We start from the raw sequence: 22,252 nt of genomic DNA, 5'->3' as shown, positions 1-22,252 counted from the left end.
ATTATATCAACAAAAAAAACACGTGTGAATAAATGTATGAAAGTGATTTTTTTAATAACCAGAAATGATGGTGATGTTACACAATGCAGAGTCTGCAAACACAGGCGACTGTCACCTCTGCTTTGATGACTTGATGTACACAAAACTGTTTCATGAACGAAACTATTAAATTGTATAAAACTTCAAGCTACGTGTGTATGTACGAAATAGGAAAGAATCTGGTGTTGATTACATTTGGGTATCACCCCTAAGAGGCCTGAGTGCTTGTAGATAGACTGTCCTGAGCACTTTGGAAAAGTGATGACCTAAATAAGTGAGAATATGTGTGTACAAAAATTACTGTACCTATAATTTTTATTCCATTATTTAAAAAACTGGATAGGGCCCGGCGGGGTGGCCTAGCGGCTAAAGTCCTCGCCTTGAACGCCCCGGGATCCCATATTAGCATCGGTTCTAACCCCGACAGCTCCACTTCCCATCCAGCTCCCTGCCTGTGGCCTGGGAAAGCAGTCGAGGACGGTCCAAAGCCTTGGGACCCTGCACCTGCGTGGGATACCAGAAAAAAATTCCTGGCTCCTGGCTTCAGATCGGCGCAGTACCGGCCGTTGCACTCACTTGGGGAGTGAATCATCAGACGGAAGATCTTACTCTCTGTCTCTCCTCCTCTCTGTATATCTGACTTTGTAATAAAAATAAATAAATCTTTTTTAAAAACTGAATAGATAATACAACCACATATTTTTTTAAAAAACCAATGTCCCAACTGTAATAACGAAGCAAAGTAATTAATTATAACACATTATTTAGCATGTGGAAACATGAGCATCACTACACTAGGAAATATTATGAAAACAGTAAGATGTCTGCACTGATACGGAAAATCACCTGGACCACGACAGCTAAACTGCAGACGGAGCCAGGTCTGTTGAAGGGTGACTGGAAAACACCAGAGGAATACTGGTTCCCCAATACTAAACTCTGTGAAGCTTCACACACACATCCCTAACATACACTGCAACTGCATTCACAGAAAAAACTATCATTAAATAATGCTTTGTATTTACTTCTTAAACTAGGTGTGCAATTAGGAGAACATCAAGCACTGAAGTAATTCACTTTATGACACCATCTGATGAATGAACCAGCAGAAGGGAAGATCTTTCCCTTGTATAAATCTGGATTTCCAATAAAAATAATTTATTGGAATAATTTTTTTAAGATTTATTTATTTTTATTGCAAAGTCAGATATACAGAGAGAAGGTAAGAGACAAAGAAGATCTCCCATCCAATGATTCACTCCCCCAAATGACAGCAACGACCCAAGTTGCGCCCATCTGAAGCCAGGAGCCTGGAGCCTCTTTTGGGTCTCCCATGTAGGTGCAGGGTCCCAAGGCTTTGGGCCATCCTCGACTGCTTTCCCAGGCCACAGGCAGGGAGCTGGATGGGAAGTGGAGCACCCGGGATTAAAACTGGCGCCAATATGAGATCCCAGTGCGTTCAAGGTGAGGACTTTGGCCACTAGGCCACGGCGTTGAGCCCAAAAAAAATTTTGTTAGGGATTCCAAAAAGGCAATAGGATGATAAATGTTTTAGGACACAAGGACGAAAACATACACAGGAGTGGACAATTAGCATAAAGGCACCTCCCAAACACACATGACAATGTCTGCAGATGATTCCACTGTAAATATAATTCACACAAATACGATGAGGAATGCAAACAGAAAGGACCCAAACATTTAGGGAATGAACTAGTAGATGGAAGATCTTTCTCCCTCTCTGTAATCTTATCTTTCAAATAAAAAGGTGAAGTGGTATATAAGATTATTCCAAAGCAGATGGTGCTAAATTAAAGATGCATATTGTGCATTTCCTAAAAACCACTCAAAATGGTAAAAATCTGAAGTTTGAGGCCAGCCTCATGCCATAACAGGCTGTCTCTGCTGTGGTGCCTGCACACCCTGTGAGTGCAGGTTCAAGTCCCAGCTGCTTCACTTCAAATCCAACTCTCTGCTTATGGCCTGGGGAAGCAGCCTGATGCCTTGGCTTCTGCATCCACGAGGGAGACACAGGGGAAGCTCCTGGCTTCCAGCTTTGGACTGGCACAGTTCTGGTCATGGCCATTGGGGGAGTAAACCAACAGTTAGAAGACCTCACCCCTCCACACACATTCCCCACCCCCATCCCCAGTCACCTGAGGACTTTCAAGTAAAAGAAATCTCTTAAAGCAAAAGAAAAAAAGCAAATACTAAAGAACAAGACCTAATCATATGCTTGATATAAGAAGCATTTTAGATATAGTATACAGACAAACACATAGGGAAATATACCATGAAAACACTGAACCAAACAGAAAAGAAGTTTGGAACTGGGCCCAGGACAATAGCCTAGAGGCCAAATCCTTGCCTTGCATGTGCCAGGATCCCATATGGGTGCAGCTTCATATCCCAGCTGCTCTACTTCCTATCCAGTTCCCTACTTGTAGCCTGGGAAAGCAGTAGAGGACAACCCAAAACCTTGGGACTTTACACTTGTGTGGGAAACTGGAAGAAGCTCCTGGCTTCTGGCTTTGGGTTGTTGTGGCCACTTGGGGAGTAAACCAGTGGATGGAAAATCTTTCTGTCCTTCTTTAAATCTGACTTTCCAATAAAACAACAAATACATCTTAAATTAAAAAATAGAAGAAGGGCCTGGCGCAGTGGCGCAAGTGGTTAAAGGTCCTCGCCTTGCACGCCCGGGATCCCATATGGGCGCCAGTTCTAATCCAGGCAGCCCCGCTCCACTTCCAGCTCCCTGCCTGTGGCCCGGGAAGGCAATCGAGGACGACCCAAGGCTTTGGGACCCTGCACCCACGTGGGAGACCTGGAAGAGGCTCCTGGCTTCGGATCGGCATAGCATCGGCCGTTGCGCTCACTTGGGGAGTGAATCATCGGACGGAAGATCTTCCTCTCTGTCTCTCCTCTCTGTATATCCGCCTTTCCAATGAAAATTTAAAAAAAATCTTAAAAAAAAAAATAGAAGAAACTTCTTCATCCTTATAAGAAACACATCTAAAAAAATTACAGACCATACGAAATAGTGGAAAGGTTTCCAACCAAGTTCAACAACAAAGCCATAATGTCCACTCTCCTTTCTGCTGAGCACTGCAGTGAAATAAGGCAAGGGGGAAAAAAAATAAACATTATCAAAAGAAGATGAAATGAATTTGTTTTTATACCTTTTGCAGATTGGATTTTCAGCATATACAAAAACCTTATATATAGAAAGCTACTAGAAGTAATGTGAATTTAACAAGATTACAACATGTAAGATTAGTTTAAAAATTCAGTTGTGATCTTGCTTCTTACCAATGAAAAGCTGGAAACTGAAATCATTTACATCTGAACATCATTTACAACTGTATCCAACAATGGGAAACACATAAAAGGATGCATTTACCAAAGAGTGAAAGAATGATAAAATGTACATCACCAAGTAGCACTGTGATAAACAGATGGCCACAGTCTATGCAAATTCAGACAGACCACATCACGTCCACAGAGTGCAGTACTTAGTATTGATGTCAAGTCTCCCAAACTCTTCTACAGATTCAACAATATCCCAACCCTGTTTTGTTTTGTACTAGAAATTTGCAAGCTGACTGTAAAATGAAAATCCAAACAATGTTAAAACACAAGAACAAAGTTACCCAATTTTAAGTCGTGCTGTAAAAGTTCCGTGATTAGGACCGTATAATACTGATGAAAAGCCATACAAAGCTCCACAGAGCAGGTAATCCAGAAACAAACCCAACCACAGTCAAGTCATTCTTTAAAATAAAGATACTGACTGAATGGGAAAAACACAGCTTTTCAATAAACAGTGGTGCCAAAATAAGTGGATATTCATACAGAAACAAAAAAGAAAAAAGAAATGAAAGACACATGTCACCTCACATTACATACAGGAAATCAACTCAAAATGGATGAGAGACCTAACCAAAAGATGAAAACGTTTTGTGGCTCAGCACTTTAAGCTGCCACCTACAAAACTGGGAGCACTGGTTCCAGTCCAGCTATTCTACTTCTGCTCCAGCTCCCTGGGAAAGAAGCAGAAGATGGTCCAAGTCTCTCGGTTTCTCCCTGTAACACTGTTTTATGATAAACAGTTATGGTTTAAAAGACATTTTTATTAGAAAGGCAGATTTGCAGAAAGAAAAATCTTCTATTTGCTGGTTCATTCCCAAAGTGGCAATGATGGTTAAAGCGGAGTGGATCCAAAGCCATGAGCCTGGAGCTTATTCTAGGCCTCCCACGTGGGTGCAGGGGCCCATGGCTTTGGGTTTACACTCTGCTATTTTCCCAAGCCATAAGTAGGAAGCTGGATAGGAAACAGAGCAGTCAGGTCATGAGCCAATGCCCATATGGGATCCCCACACTTGCATGGGATGATTAGCCAACTGAGACATCATGCTGGGGCCCAAATAAATATATTTTTTAAAAAGATGCATTTATTTTTATTGGAAAGTCGGATTTACAGAGAGAAGGAGAGAGAGAGAAAAAAAAAAAAAGATTTTCCATACCCTGGTTCACTTGACTGGAGCCAAGCCAATCCAGGGCCAGGAGCTGCTTCCGAGTCTTCCATACGGGTGCAAGGTCCCAAGGCCCAACCTGGCCATTGTGATCATTTGGAGAGTGAACTAGCAGATGAAAGGTCTGTCTCTTCTCTCTCTTTCAAATCTTTTTTAAAAAACTATCAAAGCACTTTTCATCTTTTAACATGATGAAAATAATCTGTATCACAAATTTAATGCTTAGGGCCCGGCAGTGTGGCCTAGCGGCTAAAGTTCTCACCTTAAATGCACCGGGATCCCATATGGGCGCTGGTTCTAATCCCAGCAGCTCTGCTTCCCATCCAGCTCCCTGCTTGTGCCCTGGGAAAGCAGTGGAGGACAGCCCAATGCTTTGGGACCCTGCACCCATGTGGGAAATCTGGAGGAAGTTCCTGGCTCCTGGCTTCAGATCGGCACAGCACTGGCCATTGAGCGCACTTTGGGAGTGAATCATCGGATCTTCCTGTCTGTCTCTTCTCCTCTCTGTATATCTGACTCTGTAATAAAAATAAATCTTAAAAAAAAAAAAAATTTGATGCTTAAACATCAGTAGTGGTTCCCTGCTGAAAAGGCCAGAGTCCTACTTCGATCCCTTATAATAGTTAATTACATATTCTTTAAAAGTTTTTAAGGAAAAAAAAAAGAGCTAAATATATCATTTCCTATAAATTTAAGTCAAGAATCATTAGAACAATTAGTCTACTGTAGCAGTTTGATATTAAGCAAATCTGTGAAAAGAAATAATTCTTTAAAAGTGATAACCAGCTTTTAAAAAGTGAGGAAATAGCAGCATTAAAATATCAATAAAAAGGATAAAGTAGTAGACAATGAATGTAGTGACTATTTTTAAAAATCCTAAACTTCAATGGAGAAAAATCTGGCTAGTTACCGAAAAGGAATCCTTTTGTCTTAATAACAGTTAAAATGTACAAGGACACTTTAAAATGTTAATGGAAACTGGAATTTTAAAATGTTAATTATAGTGCCAAAATTTCTGAAATCCATGCATTCTTTTCTTCATTAATAGACACTTTCCATACACTTCTGGGAACTCTTTTTTATATTTTCAATTAAAACATTAAGAAGATGCTTTATAGAGCCTGAAAATACAAATGAGTAAAAGTATCAAGAATGTTCTGAAACATCAAAATAGGGTTAGTCTTACTGAATACTAAAAACAATGCCTAATGAAGGGACTGGATCGCAACTCAGCATATAAATGAATGACTTCCTCTTACTAAATACATGCGAACAGGCCGATGACTCACGCATCAAGCTTGTGTCCAATTCTGAACCCATATATCCAGAACACAGTCTTTCATTTCCTAAATCACAGCTATGCTATCTGACGAGCAATTCGTGATTAACTCAAAGTCCATGTGTAAGTCAAATGCTACTTTTTCCTAAAATATCCCTACTTAAATGTCTTAAATCTTTCTGTTGCGTTTTCACCTTGCCATATAATTTGCCATGTAGACCAGGGAAACTGTGACCATACACAATTTATCTCTGGAAACATAATTTTGAGGGTGTTTTTTTCTCTTAAGATTCACTTACTTAAAGTCATACAGAGAGAGAGAGAAACAAGACAGAGATCTTTCATCTGCTGGTTCACTCCCCAAATGGCCACAACAGCTGGAGCTGGACAAAGTCAAAGCCAGGCGCTTCACCCAAGTCTCCTGCACGGGTGGCAGGTGCCCAAGTACTTGGGCCATCTTTTTCTGCTATTCCAGGTATATCAGCAAACAAAGAGAGCTGGCTTGAAAGTGGAGCAGCTGGAACACAGCCAGTGCCCATTTGGGATGCCAGCATCACAGGGACTTAGTCAGCTCCACAATGCCAGCTCCTTGAGTAATCTTATTCAGTACCCCTGTCCCCAAACACACAGCTACATGTCGAGCCTGTGCACGGATTTTCTTCTTCTTCACTAGGCTAGAATTTCATCTTCTACAAGAATGAGAAGCCAGCTATGGTGGAACTCCCCACAAGAAACTGCTGCAGGAACTGTAAAATGCCACGCAAACTCTTCCTTGGGTATGTGTCTTCGGACATTTAAAATGAGTTAAATAGGTTTCTTTTTTACCATCCAACCTCTCAGAGCTCAAAATATGCTAATTCCAATTATAAATCTCTATTTAATATGCACCTTTTTTTTCAAGCTTACTTGGTTAAAGGTTCCATTTGTTCTCAAAGAACCATTAATTACAAAGAGCCCCCCTTTTTTTTTCCAGCTTTATTTTTAGTATTGTTTACATAGCTGAGAGGGGTGCATGTCCACACAGGCCTCTGTTAAGGAAGGCATGGTCCAGGTATGGAGTGGGTAGAATAATTGTTTCAGGGTTGCTCCCACCCACCTCCTGTGTCCAAAAGCAGGTGGCAGGGAAGGAAGGAGGCCACTCCTTGCTATCAAATTACATCAGCACCCAGGGATGGGGACAGTCATTTGATGGTGCCTTAGAGACCCTGATGTGGGGAAGAATGATTTGAGGGTATTACTTGAGTGGTTCTGATAGTTCTGAGTTGTTAGTTTCATGGGCTGAGAAAAGTTTTCCAAGTTTTATTGGCTGACAAAGTCTACCTGAGAGCACCCACAGACCCAGGAACATGCCACAAAGCTTGACTAGGACAATCGTCCATCCTTTGATGAGGCATTCCACGTCCTCTGCTAGCCTAGATGAACTGGCCTTCCCGTCCTCGGAGTACATGTGTGTATTCACAGCATAACTATCGGCGACTGAGGCGGCCCAGTCCCCATATGTGAACCTCAAGGTTGAACCATATGTCTTGTGCTTTTCTCCGGGGCTGGAGTTTGAACCCAGCCAACAGCCTAGTTGAGGAGTTCCCCAAGAAATCTTTCCTGAGGAGACTTCAGACCTGACTCTTTTGTGCACCAGCTAATGCAGCTAAAAAGAAAGCACTCAAAAGATAAAAGTCAGTTTTTGTTTTTGTGTTTAAATTCAGTCACTGGGGAACAGATCAGCTATCTATCTGCTAATCCCCAACCCATCCTTAAGGCAGTGAAAAAGCAATTGATTACTGGCACCAAGGGGTCACAACTTCATTTGCCTTTAGGACCAGTTAAATAATATAAACCAATAACGCAGATTCAACATCTACCAATGGCAAATGTGGGGACTGAGGCAGACTAGGAGAGCTAAGTTGAGACTCAAGTATTAAAGACACTTTCAGCGAGAATCAGTCCTTCTAGTGATCAACTGACAGACGGCGACTCACAACCTATGCAATGTCCCATTCTGCTAGCTCCTCCTCTTGAAGTTGTCTTAATTACATCTGTTGGCATGTGACACCCAGTCTCTAACAGCACTATAGACTCGGGAACAGAAAGGACCGAATGTATCTATTTTAGTCATGACAGCACAGCCTGAAAAGGCACAATGTTCAGTCACTGAACGTAAAGATCCTATTCTGGACACAGGTGTTGTGGCACAACAGGTCAAGTCACAGCTTGGGACGCCTGCTTCCAGTCCTGGCTACTTTGCTTCCAACTCAAGCTTCCTGCTCACGTACCTGAGAAGGCAGCAGTGACAGCTGAAGTACTACAGTCCTTGCAGCCCACACAGGAGACCCAGACTCACCTGCGCCAGCACTGGTGTCGTGAGCATCTAGGAAATGAAGCAGCAGATGGATGGTAACTTTTCACCTCCTCCCTTCTTCCTCTGTCACCACTTCAAAGGAATAAATCTTTTTAAAATTTTAAATTTACCGTTTAAGTGGGCTGTGTGGCTAGACAGTACAAGGAATATATAACTGATAAAGAACAGGTAGGTCAAAACAAATTCTAAACATCTAGAACAAGCAGAGGATCAAGCAGTGCTAGTTCCAATTGATTTCTTTCATTTGTTAAGAACCACAGGATCTGATATATCCCTAAAGACAAGAGACGAATCTTCTTCCTCCTGCTGTCTGTCCACAACCAAAAACCTGAGCAGTAATGAACCTGCCTCCATATAATCTTTAACCACTACGCTACCTCGCTGGGCCCCAAATTTTCTATTTTCAAAAGCTACTCATAGGGGCCCAGCACAGTAGCCTAGTGCTAAAATCCTCACCTTGCACACTGGGATCCCCTGAGGTCACTGATTCTAATCCTGGCGGTCCAGTTTCCCATCCAGCTCCCTGCTTGTGGCTTGGGAAAGCAGTCGAGGATGACCCAAGGCCCTGGGACGCTTCACTCACATGGGAAACCAAAGAAGCACCTGGCTCCTGGCTTCCAATCGGCTCAGCTCAGGCCATTACGGCCACTTGGGGAATGAATCAATGGATGGAAGATCTTCCTCTCTGTATCTCCTCCTCTCTGTATACCTGAATTTCAATTAAGAAAAATCTTTAAAATAAATTTTAAAAATTTGAAAGTTATCCGTGGTTCTGCAGTGTAATCTGCTCTGAGTACCAGTTCAAGTCCCAGCTGCTCTACTTCTGATCCAGCTCTCTGATTATGCTCTGGGAAAGCAATGGAGGATGGCCCAAGTCCCTAGGACCCTCTACCCACATGGGAGACTTGTAAGAAGCTCCTACTCCCAACTTCAGATCTGCTCGGCTCTGGTGCTTGTGGCCATCTGGGAAATGAAACAGCAGACAGACTTTCTCTCTCTCCTTTCTGTAAATCTGCCTTTCAGATAAAATCTTTTTTTTTTTTTTTAAGTAATTTGCTTTCTTAGGCAAAATCTTAAACACAGAAAACATGAATTCTGGAACAGTGGCCCAGAAAGGGCAAGCAAACTGCTCAGAAGCTGTTTTCCAAAACTCACAGCGCCTCCTCCCTCCAAGCAAGCTTCCTGCCAAGCATCCCCACCCACCCTAAAGGAAAGCTGAGTTTCCCTGATTGAGAAAGTATTATATGCCACCTATTTACCAAGCGCTCATTGGCAGGATAAAACAAATACATTCACAGAAGCTGAGAGGCTGCTGACAGGGCTGACACCGTGGAGGAGAGGGTTAGGCCTCCACCTGCTGCACTCACACCTACACCTGAGTGTCAGTTCCAGTCCTGGTTGCTCTGCCTCTGATCCAGCATTCCTTTTTTTATTTTTATTTTTAAAACAGTTCATTTTCTTTTTGATGATGTTTACATCATTGTGAGGGATGCATGCCCATGTGGCTGCCATTTACAGTGGAGAGGGTCGAGGAATGGGAAAAAGTAGGTGAGACAACTGTCTCCAATCTCCTTTTTTCTTCTGCTATCTGGGCAAAGTGGGAGAAGCCAAACGCATCAGTATCCAGGAATGGGGAAAGGCCACCGATGTTATCTCGGGGTCCCTGATGTGGCACATGCTTTGAGGACACTGCTCAAGTGGTTTAGATAGTTCTGAGATGCTGCTGATTTTGTTGCTCCAAGGTTGAGAAAATCCTTCCAAGGTCCACTGGCTGACACAATCCACCCTAAATTCTGGATTCACCCAGATACCTGCTGTCAAAGCTTGTCCTGGAGACTGCCCAATTTGTTCTATCTTCTACGGTATTAAACATCTTCTGCAGGCCTCAATGAACTGGTTGTCATGTCCCTCCATGAACATCTGGGCATGCCGTCCACCACATAGGCCTCAGCAACCGTGGAGACCCAGTTCTGATACACATACACACTCCATGGTCAGACCACATATCCTGTGGTTTTCGCCATGGTTGGAGTTCTGAGTCCAGTGATCCAGCTGGGGAAAGGATCCCCAAGGAAATCCCACCAGAGGTGACCTCAGACCTGACTCTGTGTGCCACCCAGTGTGGGGTCCAGCTCAGTCCACCACCCACATCAGCCTACACACACACTGATGGTTACAGCCACCTGATCAGTTCTGTTCCCAGCCCCATCACATACACAAACCAATGGATGCTGTGACCCAGCTTAACTGTGTCCACTATATATTCTGCCCTCACATTAACCAGTAGGAACTGCAGCCTAGTCAGAGAAACTCCCAACAACCCTCACTAGGCCCGTCCCTGTGCTGGTTATTCTGCTTGCCAGTACGTGCAACAGACTAGTCCAGTCTGTCCCACAACCCATTCAGTTCTTGTTACCCATCAATGGCCTTGGGAGTCTAGCTCAACCCAAATGACACCACCATGCACACACACTTACACTGGCAGGTGCCACCGCCTGTTTGGCCAGGTCCACCTCCAGCACTGGTTCTCACGCTCACCAGTGGGAGATGCAGTTCAGAGAGGTACCCACAGCTTCCCAACTAGAGCCGTTCCCAGCTCCCTATCTTGCACCCTCCAGGTACTGGCAGTACTTGCCCCCAATACCAGCACTTGCCAGATGATGCTGCAGCAAAGCCTGATCAGCCTGCACTTACTCTAGCTCAAACATGTGCTAGTGCATACAGTCGCTTAGCCCAGACTGGCTCTCCCCTTAACCCAGGTCACATGCAGGCCACATGGGCTTGGTAGCCCTGCCCAACGTGGTCTGTCTACAGTCCCAGCTCTCATGCTCACCAGTGGGAGCAATGGCACAGTAGAGGAGTCCCTACAGCTCCCCTGCTAGGCTTGCCCTCCCACCCACCCTGAGTTAGGTGTGCTGGTGAGTGCTGCGGCCCAGACTGGCATGGCTCACTTCACCTCAGCATCCACCAGCAGGTGCTGCAGCCAGGCTTAATCCAGCCTGTCCCCAATTCCAGCTCATACTGGTAGGTGCTGCAGCCTAGCAAAACTCAGCCAGCCCCCAATCCCAGCCCTAATATCAACCGGCTGGCATTGTAGCCCAACCCAAGCCCATCCTGGTTTTCAAATCTGCCAATGGGTGCTATGAACTGGCCCAGCCTGTCTCATCCCCAGACCTGACCCACGCATATGCTGGCAGGTACTGTAACCTGGTTTGGTCTAGGTTGCTCCCAGCCTTGGTTCTTGCACTCACCTGCAGGGACTGCATCCTGATAGAGGAGTTCCCAAAGTTCCTCTATCAGGTCACCTCCAAGTCACAGATCTTGTGCATACCAGCAGGTATTTGACCCAACCTGACTTGACCCTCCTCCTATTCTGGCAGGTACAGCAGTCCAGCATTCTTGTTAACGTGCCTGGGAGGCAAGAGAAGATTGACCTGTGAAATTCTCATGGGAGACCTAGACGGAGTTCCTGGCTATATGGAGAGTGAACCAGCAGGTAGAATATCTCAGTCAGTATCTATCTATCTATCTATCTATCTATCTATCTATCTATCTATCTATCTATCTATCCCCCTTCCTTCTTCCTCCCTCCTCTCACCACTTTCCCTTTCAGATAAATATGTACTTGTTTAATGAGACTGGAGATAAATACAGATGACAATGCTAAAGAATTGAAGAAAAATGCAGATGATGGTTCAGTGCCTGGGCTGGCTTTGTCTGTGTGCTGTGCAGAGAGAAGTAGTAAAGCAAAGATGGTCACAACACTAGAACCAAGTTAAAAGCAACAATTTTACGTTTGTATTTTCTTCAAGGAGCAGTCTTTGCTGCTCTATGTGTTCTGGGAGGACACTAAAATCCAGTACTAGCAAACATCACCTCTAAAACATCCATTGTTTAAAAAAAAAAAAACTATGAGGATTCTTGAACTACCAAATTAATGACTTGGATCCTACCTATATATAGTTCACTGTCATGATCAGCAAACATAATATTCAATATGGGGCTGGGCTTGTGGTGGCAGGTTAAATACCCACCTGCAATGCCAACATCCCATATGGGCACCAGTTTGAGTCCTGGCTGCTCCATTTCCAATCCAACTTTTTTGCTAATGGCCTGGGAAGGCAGCAGAGGACTGACCAAGTACCTGGGCTTCTACATCCACATGGGGGACCCAGGAGTTCCTGGTTTTCACTAGGCAAAACTCCACCAATTGTGGCCATTTGGGGAATGAATCAGTGGATGAAAGATCTGTTTCTCCTTCCCCACCTCCACCCAACTCTTGCAAATACACAAAGCTTTTAAAAATACATACTCAACACAAGTCTAAGTCTTAGTCTACCCTAAGTCTGCTCATATGACAGAAACAGTCACAGATATCAATATTTCTTGTGGACCTGGGACCCTATCACAAGGGGACAACAGAGACCTAGATAAATGCTAACCAAGTAGAAGGGTAAGTCACTTTAAACAAAAGAGAAAATAGTAAAGCAGTTTGGCCAAAGTAACAAGTATATCAAAGGAAATATAGGAAGGTAGGGTTGTAAGGCCAGGACTGCTCAGAAATTCACCTTTAGAGGTCAGGTTTTATACTTAGACAATAAGAAGGCTTTACAACATCCAAACACAATATAATCTGAACTAGAGATGATAAAAAGACCAAAAGATGCAAACTGCACACCAAGCATTCCCCATTAACAACCCTTCACAACACCCACATTGAAACCCTTAAAGGTAAAACTCTCCAAACTGAAACTTCTGCTTAAAAATAAGACTTATTCTTTTCAAGATCAACTTCTCCAACCCTTTAAATACGCTATTCTAAAAGCAAAACAACCTCCCCCAAAAAACAGTAACAACAATAACAAATCCTTTAAGACCCTGCCATCTCCGTGTCATCCTCTTTCACATTTACCTTTTCAAACGAGCCGGCACTCACAGGAGCCTTTCCTTCTGACCAGACCCTACCCTAGGCTCACATCTCCGCCTCCGGGGCACTTTCAATAACTTCCTTTGCAAATCTAACAGCTGGTTTCACTCCTTCTCTCTGAACCCTGTGGCTTTTCACACTCGTGCCCCAATGCTTCTTCCCACCTCACACCTCCCTAATGACCCCCACAACTAGCGGTGCTGCTTCGGATGATGCCTCTCCCTCCCGTTGCTCATCTCTTCAGTTCCCAAACCTCGATTCTCTCCTTTTTGGTTAATTAACCTATTCCTAACCGTCAACTATTTCTTTTCTCCTTTCCAGCATGTCTCTTTTTTCTTTTTAATAACAGTCACACAGTGGAGAGGAAGGCATACCCATGCGGGCATTCAACTAAGTCAAAACCAGCCGAAGGCGCACTCCCAGGTACCACTCGTACGAATGTCTGCACTAATCAACGCCAAGGTAACTTGTTCTTCACAGCTTTCACTTTTAACAGCAGTGTTTTTGTAAGCAGCTTCGAGACATGAGTATAAATCTTTGCAAGTTCATGAAGTCTCAGCATATAGTGGTTTGAAGTATAACTATAGGGCAAAAGTATTTAATCCAGTCTGGAGGATCAAACTAGAGTTCTAGGCAAAATTAAGGCAAACAACAAAACAAAATCAGGCGCTATACTTAGGTTCATGAGTCTGTATAACCAGGTTAGAGAAACAATGAACAAAAACTCTGCTACACAAGTCCTATTTAGGTTAAAAGTGCCGCCCAGGCCTGAGGCCTGGGATGAGGGGAAGTGGGTGTGCCTGTCAGACTTGGTGTGGAGTAAGGAAACAGATAACAAACTGCTAACAACCCCTCCTGGGCTTTGGAAGGGTGGGAAACTTCCCTGTGCATTCAAAAAAAAAAAAAAAAACCACTGAGAAACACAACTTCAGTCACTGCCTTTCCTTCATTTGTGTAGATTATGTAGGAAACTCTTCAAAGGATCAAAACGAAATGATTCCATGAAAAGGCATAGCTTTAGCCAAAATGAATAATGTGAAAATTGTTTAAATGTATGTATTTATTTAGAGAGGGAGGGGTGATGGGGAGAGTCAGCACACTCCTATTCGCTGGGTAAAAACCTCCAAATGCTCACAAAGGCGGTGGCAGGGACCCAGCCACTGAAGCCATCACCTACTGCCTACCGATGAGTGCCTTCAGCATTAGTAGAAAGCAGGAATCCACAGTGGAGCCAGGATTCAAACCCAGGACTCTTGTATGCAAAGTGGACACCTCAACTGGGAACAGCTAAGCACGGTGCCTGTATCTCTTTTTCGCTTTGTACAATGTAGTAACCAACTATGAGATCGTGACTAAATGTGCTTATGACCCATTCCAAAAGCAACATAAATCAGTGACAATTTGCCAACTATTATTTCTATGTTTTTAATGACAATATTCAGCACTCTCTATAGAATGACCATTTTAATACCTAAATGCTAACTGAATCCTAAAACAAGAAAATAATTTTTACAATGAGAAACTGTTTATGGAGCCAAGTATTATACAAGGCAAGTATCCCGTCTTTACAAAGCATTTCTACTATGCGATCTCACTGGAGCCTGACAAACAAGCTGGGGGCAGGAAAAGCATAAGGACTGAACAAAACACAGTCCTGGAACGAAGCCGTGGCCCAGCACAGCTAACGGTGGAGGAGAAGCCTCCATCCTGACCCAAGGAAACCCCTGCAGAATTAGGTGATCACAGCTCAGGATTTAAATGCAAATGTACTGAGAACTGAATACTGTTTGATCACTTCCCTTCAACGAGGGCCTACTATCCTAAGATCACTTATTCTGCTTTTAGATCCAAGGATAGAGACCTTCAAGTTTTGTACTGGGTTAGGGTAGACCTCACAAACCAAGATGGGATTTCCTACACGGTCTCTTAACCAATGCAGTCACTGAGCTAAGGTCTTGAACATATTATAGGGGTTAGTCTAGCAACAAGTGGTACTGTTCCATTTTCAACTGTAGCCCTCATGAGACTTGTTAATAAACCTGACTTCTGATTCCCACAAAGGATCATGCACAGTAACGTGGTTGCTTCCCTGCAACACTGAGATCTTAGACACCCGAGCAGTGCAAATTCCAGAAGAGAACCACCGTGCCTTTTACATTTTACAGCAGATTTAAAAATACTCTGTGGATACTCAGGATGCAAATATTCCTTAAGTTAGATTTACACCACAAGAAGTCATTATTTTGGGGTCTGGTGCAATAGCCCAGTGACTAAAAACCTCTCAGCTTGTACGCACCGGGATCGTATCTGGGCACCAGTTCTAATCCCGGCAGCTCCACTTCCCTTCCAGCTCCCTGCCTGTGGCCTAGGAAAACAGGTGAGGATGACCCAGGCCTTGGGACCCTGCACCTGCGTAGAAGACCCAGAAGAGGCTCTGGACACCTGGCTTTGGACTGACTCAGCTCTGGCCATTGCAGCTGCGAGGGGAATAAACTAGCGGACAGAAGATCTTCCTCTCTGCCTCTCATCCTCTGTGTATATCTGACTTTCCAATAAAAATAAAATTAAAAAAAATTTTAAAGCCATTATTTTTTAATTCCTAAAAAGAAACCATCAAATTGCAGAAACATCAAAAATTGACTATAGAATTTTTAAGGATGAAGTTATGATTATGGCTCTGTCACCAAGGACAGCAATCACAGAAAGAACCAACTCAAACACCACCTGATTAAGTTCTCTCTTTCTCAGGATTCCCTTGATTTTCACGAAATAAGTTCGATGAAGCGCCTGATGCAGTAGCCTAGTGACTAAAGTCCTCGCCTTGCAACTACCAGGATCTCAAATGGGCACTGGTTCATATCCCAGCTGCTCCACTTCCCTTCCAGCTCCCTGCTTATGGCCTGGAAAGCAATGTAGGATGGTCCAAAACCTTGGGACCCTGCACCCGCATGGGAGACCCAGAAGAAGCTCCTGGTTTTGGATTCAGCTCAGCTCCGGCTGTTGTGACTACTTGAGGAGTGAACCAGCAAATGGAAGATCTTTGTCTCTCCTTCACTCTGTAAATCTGACTTTCCCAGTTAAAAAAAAAAAAAAAAAAGAGAAAGAAATAAGTTTGGTGAAACAGTTAATAATGAAAACAAAACTTATTAACACTGAAATGAAACAGAATTATACAGAACTATATGCTTTCTAGCCACTCAATGGTGTTTGATCACAAAAAAATCTATTTTGGGAAAAACATGAACATCAGGCAGCTAAAATCATAGTACTACTTGATAATTACAGGCTGATGTGCTTACAAACCTCAGCTTTTTTTTTTCTCCTAAAGGTTTTATACCAAACACTGAGGAAAATGATTTAAACACAAATTCATGGTGTTAGCTTTGGCTAATTTCAGTTTAAACCATGTATCACCCAAACAATATGATCATGGCACTTTCACTACAGGCAAAACATGTTTTTAAAACGAGCAAACCTTCTGAGGTCTATAATGCAAGACACGTGTTTTCAACTAGGTTCTCTCTGAAAAGCTTCCATCAGCTGAAGCCGTGACTATATCAGATAAAACAATACACAATGGCGACCCTAAAGAACTGACTTGTATTAATTCTAGACTTCTGCACTCATTGTTATTACCAGGTTTAGAACTTTTGGTTCATATCTGTCATAGCAATGCCCGTGATCACAATTTATCATCTCAATGTAATGCAACCTGGACTGGATCTTAAGACCGACATTGTGAAGCTTTCTCATTCACCTGTTCGGTAAAAAGGTACCAATCACCCACTACCATGTGAGGCACAGGAGAGAAAACCAAAAAGAAAAGGTCTCATCTTTGTATAACCTGTACTATTTCATTTGTCTGTTTATTCATTTACTGTCTATTTTATTTATTTACTATCTGCCTGCCCTAAGACATGCACACAAGAACCAACAGGGCAGCCTAGCGGCTAAAATCCTCGCCTTGAACACGCCAGGACCCCATATGGGCACCGGTTCTAATCCCGGCAGCTCCACTTCCCATCCAGCTTCCTGCTTGTGGCCTGGGAAAGCAGTCGAGGATGGCCCAAGGCTTTGGGACCCTGCACCCGCGTGGGAGACCCAAAAGAGGCTCCAGGCTCCTGACTTCGAATCAGGACAGTTCTGGCCATTGTGGCCACTTGGGGAATGAATCATCAGACTGAAGATCTTCCTCTCTGTATATCTGACTTTCTAATAAAAATAAAAATCTTTTAAAAACTTTATACGCTAAGAAATTTGGATTCCATTGTTAAGTATGGTCAAAAGTCATAGATAGAATTGTAAATGAGGCTGTTAGGGTACCATGGCGGAAGACAGGTCACTGTGGAGAAAGAAGGACACCTGGTGACACGCTATTCCAGGAACTCCAACAGAAGAGGCTGGCTCAGAGCAATGACACCAGAAACAAAAACGGACAGATTCAATCTCAGTATCTTAGTGTCAATACTAATGTTTTTTTTTTTTTTAAAGATTTATTTTTATTATTTTTTCATTGGAAAGGCGGATATACAGAGAGGAGAGACAGAGAGGAAGATCTTCCATCCGATGATTCACTCCCCAAGTGAGCGCAACGGGTCGATACTACGCCGATCCGAAGCCAGGAGCCTCTTCCGGGTCTCCCACGCGGGTGCAGGTTCCCAAAGCCTTGGGCTGTCCTCGACTGCTTTCCCAGGCCACAAGCAGGGAGCTGGAAGGGAAGCGGGGCTGCCGGGATTAGAACCGGCGCCCATATGGGATCCCGGGCGTGCAAGGCGAGGACCTTTTAACCACTTGCGCCACCGCGCCGGGCCCATCAATACTAATGTTAAGTCCTTCTACCCTTTGCCTCCATTTTCTCTTCGAGCCTTGGTTTTCTTACTCTGCCTTGTTTGTAAAATCCCAGCACACAGAAAACACACCATTACAATGCACTCAATTACAAAAAAAAAATTTACTTGGAAGGCCGAGTGACAGGGAGAGACCAGAAGAAAACGACCTTCCATCCACTGGTTCACTCCCCAACAGCTAGGGCTGGGCCAGCAGAAGTCAGGAGCCTGGTGCTCCATCCAGTTTCCCACTGATAAGCATCAGTGTTCCAGGGGCCTTACCCTAAGAGGTTAGTGGGAACAGAGACTTACACCAGAAAAGGAGTGACAGACACTGCAAAGTAACAGATACTCCTTAAATCAGTCCATGTATACTCTTGAAAAACCCCTTTCCTCATCTGTATTGCAAGTGAGAATGAGTAAAACAACTGGTGAATTTGGGCCAAACAGATAAAATATCATGGATAGTTCGCAGACATCGCATGGCCTCCATAAAGCAGAGCAATGTTGCGGAGTCTGGGGACTTCGGAGAATGACACGAGTATATATGAACCCCGCTACAGTTTCGTTTGTTCCCAAGCTGACTCAGGAGCCTTCTCCCTACCTCCACCACCCTTTCTCACAATAAAGCAAGAACTTTCTTCCTCTCAAACGCACAGCGAAGGAAAGGTCCTGGACCCTGAGGAGTTTCTCTACCTGTAACTCCAACACAAGGGAATGGAGAGGAAAGGAAGCTAACTTGAACAGAAAGGACCTGGTAAACTGTTCAACTTCACACCAGCACAGCTGACCAACACTGCCCACAGCGGTGTGCAGCCTGTTTCTTGACCAGAGTTTTCCACGTTTCAAACGCCGCATGGCCCTGCAACAGCACAGCACAGGAGAAATGGCGGGCAGTCACGAGCACACTCAGCAGGGCCACAGGACAAGGCACTGGATGGCAGCAACCAGCAGCCTCACCTTCAGCTTCTGCCCGTCCAGGCCAGCTGCAACCTCGCATTCCACATCAGTCACTACTCAGCGCGCTGTCCCTCAAAACGTCCCCATTAGTCAGTGACTCTTTAAACAACATGTGTGCACTCACAACTGCTTATCAAGAGCCTCGTTCTTTCTTTACTTTCGACTGCGCAGTTTCCTGCTCGAGATGGCGTAGACACCCATCAAGTTCCTTTCGGGATCATTACCTCCAGTCACCAACTCTGACTTTGCAGTACCCAACCACTGCAGCCCACCCACCCGATGAAAGCGTTCTACTTCACACCATTCATGATTTCCAGATACTACCCACTGTCTTGGTTCCCTGAAAAAGCCGCAAGTGATGGTGTAAAAGGTGGCACCTCATGGTTTCTAAGTGTTTCATAAAGCCAGTCATCGAACTTCAGATATAGGGAATTCCCCTACTTCACAGCTGAGTTAAAAGAAAAGTAATGAAGAACCCAGGATCACCTCAAGCTAGACAGCGAGTTCCCGGGGCCAGCGCTGTGGTGCTGCGGGTTAGCAGTGGCATACGACACTGGCACTCCGTATTTGAGCACAGCCTGGAGACCATCCTGCCTCACTTTTGATTCGGCCTCCTGTTAAGGCACCTGTAAAGGCAATGGAAGATGACCCAGGTGCTTGAATCCTCAGCACACATGTGGGAGACCCCAAAGCTGTTCCTGGCTCTCACCTGGCCCTACGCTATGTCCTGCATTTGCAGACTGAACTAGGAGATAGAAAATCTCTCAGGCTCCCATTACTCTGCCTGTCAAACAAATACAGAAATCTTTAAAAATAGATTAACTGGTCAAGTAGACCTTCTAACCAGGTCTTGCAACTCCCAAGGCCACCCCACCCCTCTTCCCAGTCTGTCGGGGTCTTTCCTAAAGAAACAGTTCTGCCCCAAACCACAACTGCCTCAAAGAACAAACCTTCTTGTAATCTCTATACACTGCAAGCGGATTTCCCATCCCATACCCACAATCACCCAGTCTTTTCCTCACCCTTCAGACATTACTTTCCCCCCTTATTCTGCTTCCATTCTCCAGGGATGCTACCACCCTTCCCTTCAACGTTTTCTGCAAATATGCCATCCGTGAGCGCCGAAGATAGGTCTACGGGTCCTTGTGTCCCCAGACGCTGGCACTGTCCCTGCTCTGGACACCTGAGGCCGCACCCCACAAACTACCAAATGGGTTTCACATGCTACTTAGTAACTTCGAAAGTCCTCCCCCCCCCCCAAGATACAGAACTCTTTCAAGCCGGGACTTGGCCCAGGGTCCCAAGCCCACTTCAAAACCTTAACAGAGTACCAACCCTGACAAAGCCTCGACCCAGCCCACTGTCACCAGTGACTTCCCTTCCAGAACCTGGCTACCCAAACAGGCTCCCTGCAGGGCTTCCACGAGGTTCCTGCTCTCCCCTCGGGGCCTCTGCCAACCTCATCACCTCTCCCCGGCTACCCCACAGTGGAGGCAGCTGCTCCTCTCTCTCGCTCTCTCTCTCACAACTTGCAAGTTTTGCCTCGGATCACCTGTTCTCACCAGCGCTTGCTCTCGGCCCGGTGGCCCACCTTTGCCCTGGTCCGCCTCTCTCTCCACCCATTCCGTTCCTCCTTGTCCTGGAGGAGTCACCTCCACAAGTCAATTCCGGGGTGCCCGTGGGATTCCACTTCCCACCCGTGGAATTCCCACCCCGTCCCCGGGGTCACTCTCCCCTTCTCCCATCCCCTGCTCCGCCCAACGCCGGATGACATCCGCCGCTACCGCCTCCATCCCCCTTCTCGGACGCCGGGTCCCCTCGGCAGCCCCACCGCCTTCCCCGAGCGACAGCCTCCCCTTCTGGTTGGGGGGCAAGTGGGGGGCGTGCACACCCCAATTCCACGCACCTGTTCCTCCTCCTCTTCCCCACCCCACCCCCCACCCCCAGCGCGGCCGGCGCCCCCGACCCCCGCTCCCGCGTCGCGCTCGGGCCTCCCGGAGCCCCGCACTCACCACGAGTAAGTCTGCTCCGCCATGGCGCTGACTCTCGAGGACTCCGCTGCAGGCTGTCGCCGGGCCCGGCGTCCGGCTGGCTGGCTGGCTGGCTCGCTCGGGCCGGGAGCGGAAGGCGCGGCCGGGCCCCGGCGCTCGCTCGCTCGCTCGCTGACTCGAACAGCAGGCAAGGCGGGCAGGCGGCTGGCGGGGAGAGCCGGGCTCCGAGGCGGCCCCGCTCCCTGGGCCCCCGGGGCGGGGCGGGCTCCGCTCTCGGCCTCTCTCTCCTCTCTCTCCTCTCTCTCCCTCTCTCCCTCTTCACCGGCGGCGGCGGCGGCGGCTCCGCTGCGGCTCCAAACCCAACATGGCGGCGGCGGCGGCGGCGCGGAGAACAAGGGGGCCCCGGGGCGGGCGAACGGCAAGACGGGCTCGCGCTCACTGCGCGCCAGGCCGCGGGAGCGCCGCGCTCGGGCGGCGGCGGCGGCGGCCGGAGGACATGGCCGGCGGGCGGAGGCGGCGGCCCAGGCGGCGGCTCGGGCGGCTGAGGGGGGCGCTAGGCGTTGAGGCGAGGCCGCTCGGATCACACCCGCCCGCCGAGGGGAGGCGAGCAGGGGGCGGGGGCGAGCCTGGGGCCCGCGCGAGTCACGTGCCCAAAACACGCTCACGTGACGCGCGCCCCGCCCCTCGCGCCCGGCCCATGCGCGGAGGAGACGTCGGCGGCGGGTCGGATCCCGGGGGCCTCTGGCGGTTGCGCTGCCGCGTGCTGCGCCTGCACCATGTCCACGAGGAGCCCTCGCCTGCCGCGCCCCTCGCCCGCCCGCTTCCCCAGCCAGGCGGGGTCCCGACGCGCCTTTGGCTGCCGCTCGATCTGGGACAGTGCGCTGGTCCCTAAATGTCCCCTCAGTCAGCCGGCCAGTCTCCGGAGCTCTGCCTGCCTTCATCCCTACATAGATCGGTTCATTCATTCATGTAGACCGATCTTCCAATGCAGCCAACCTTCCCGGCGTCCAGGCTCTGGGCCAGGCCCTCGGGGTGCCAAGACAAATACCCATGCTTGCCTTCAGTGAACCAAACAACAGATATTGGGTGCCAATGGGGTGTCAATGCATTTTGCTGGGTCCCTATCCTAGGTTGGTTATTTTCTCCAGGGAAAGACCCAGATAAATCCCAGCTACTTGGAGATTAACTGCTGAGTTTTGTTTTTGTTTTTGTTTTAAGATAGTAGACACGAGGCAATGAAACAATGATTAGGGGGTTGGAGTTACTTCAGATAGGACTGTAAACAGATGCTAGAAGGCGGAGGAGCAGGTGGCCCAGGCACGATGCAGAGAAAGGACGAGAA

The 22,252-nt window shown here is 46.4% G+C and overlaps 1 protein-coding gene across 2 annotated transcripts in view; it reads right to left on the bottom strand.

Moving 5' to 3' along the window:
- SPPL3 (signal peptide peptidase like 3) overlaps positions 1 to 21,499 on the bottom strand; it is a 78,707-nt gene extending 57,208 nt beyond the window's left edge. Inside the window, exons 1-2 of one of the 2 annotated variants that reach the window (XM_041003962.1) lie at positions 21,233 to 21,499; positions 20,932 to 21,197 (exon numbers count right to left, since the gene is read on the bottom strand). In XM_041003962.1, coding sequence (XP_040859896.1) covers positions 20,932 to 20,954 — 23 coding nt within the window. In that variant the 5' untranslated portion in view covers positions 20,955 to 21,197; positions 21,233 to 21,499. Of the gene's footprint in view, positions 1 to 20,931 lie in introns of both variants that reach the window. The other variant, XM_041003963.1, reaches the window with a different exon arrangement.
- Positions 21,500 to 22,252: the final 753 nt, after the last annotated feature.

This window comes from Ochotona curzoniae, unplaced genomic scaffold (genome assembly GCF_017591425.1).
Source record: "Ochotona curzoniae isolate NIBS_2020 unplaced genomic scaffold, NIBS_Ocur_1.0 scaffold_274, whole genome shotgun sequence".
NCBI lineage: Eukaryota > Metazoa > Chordata > Mammalia > Lagomorpha > Ochotonidae > Ochotona > Ochotona curzoniae.
The sequence above is the reverse complement of the archived record's forward strand: the minus strand, read 5'-3'. Positions and strand labels throughout refer to the sequence as shown.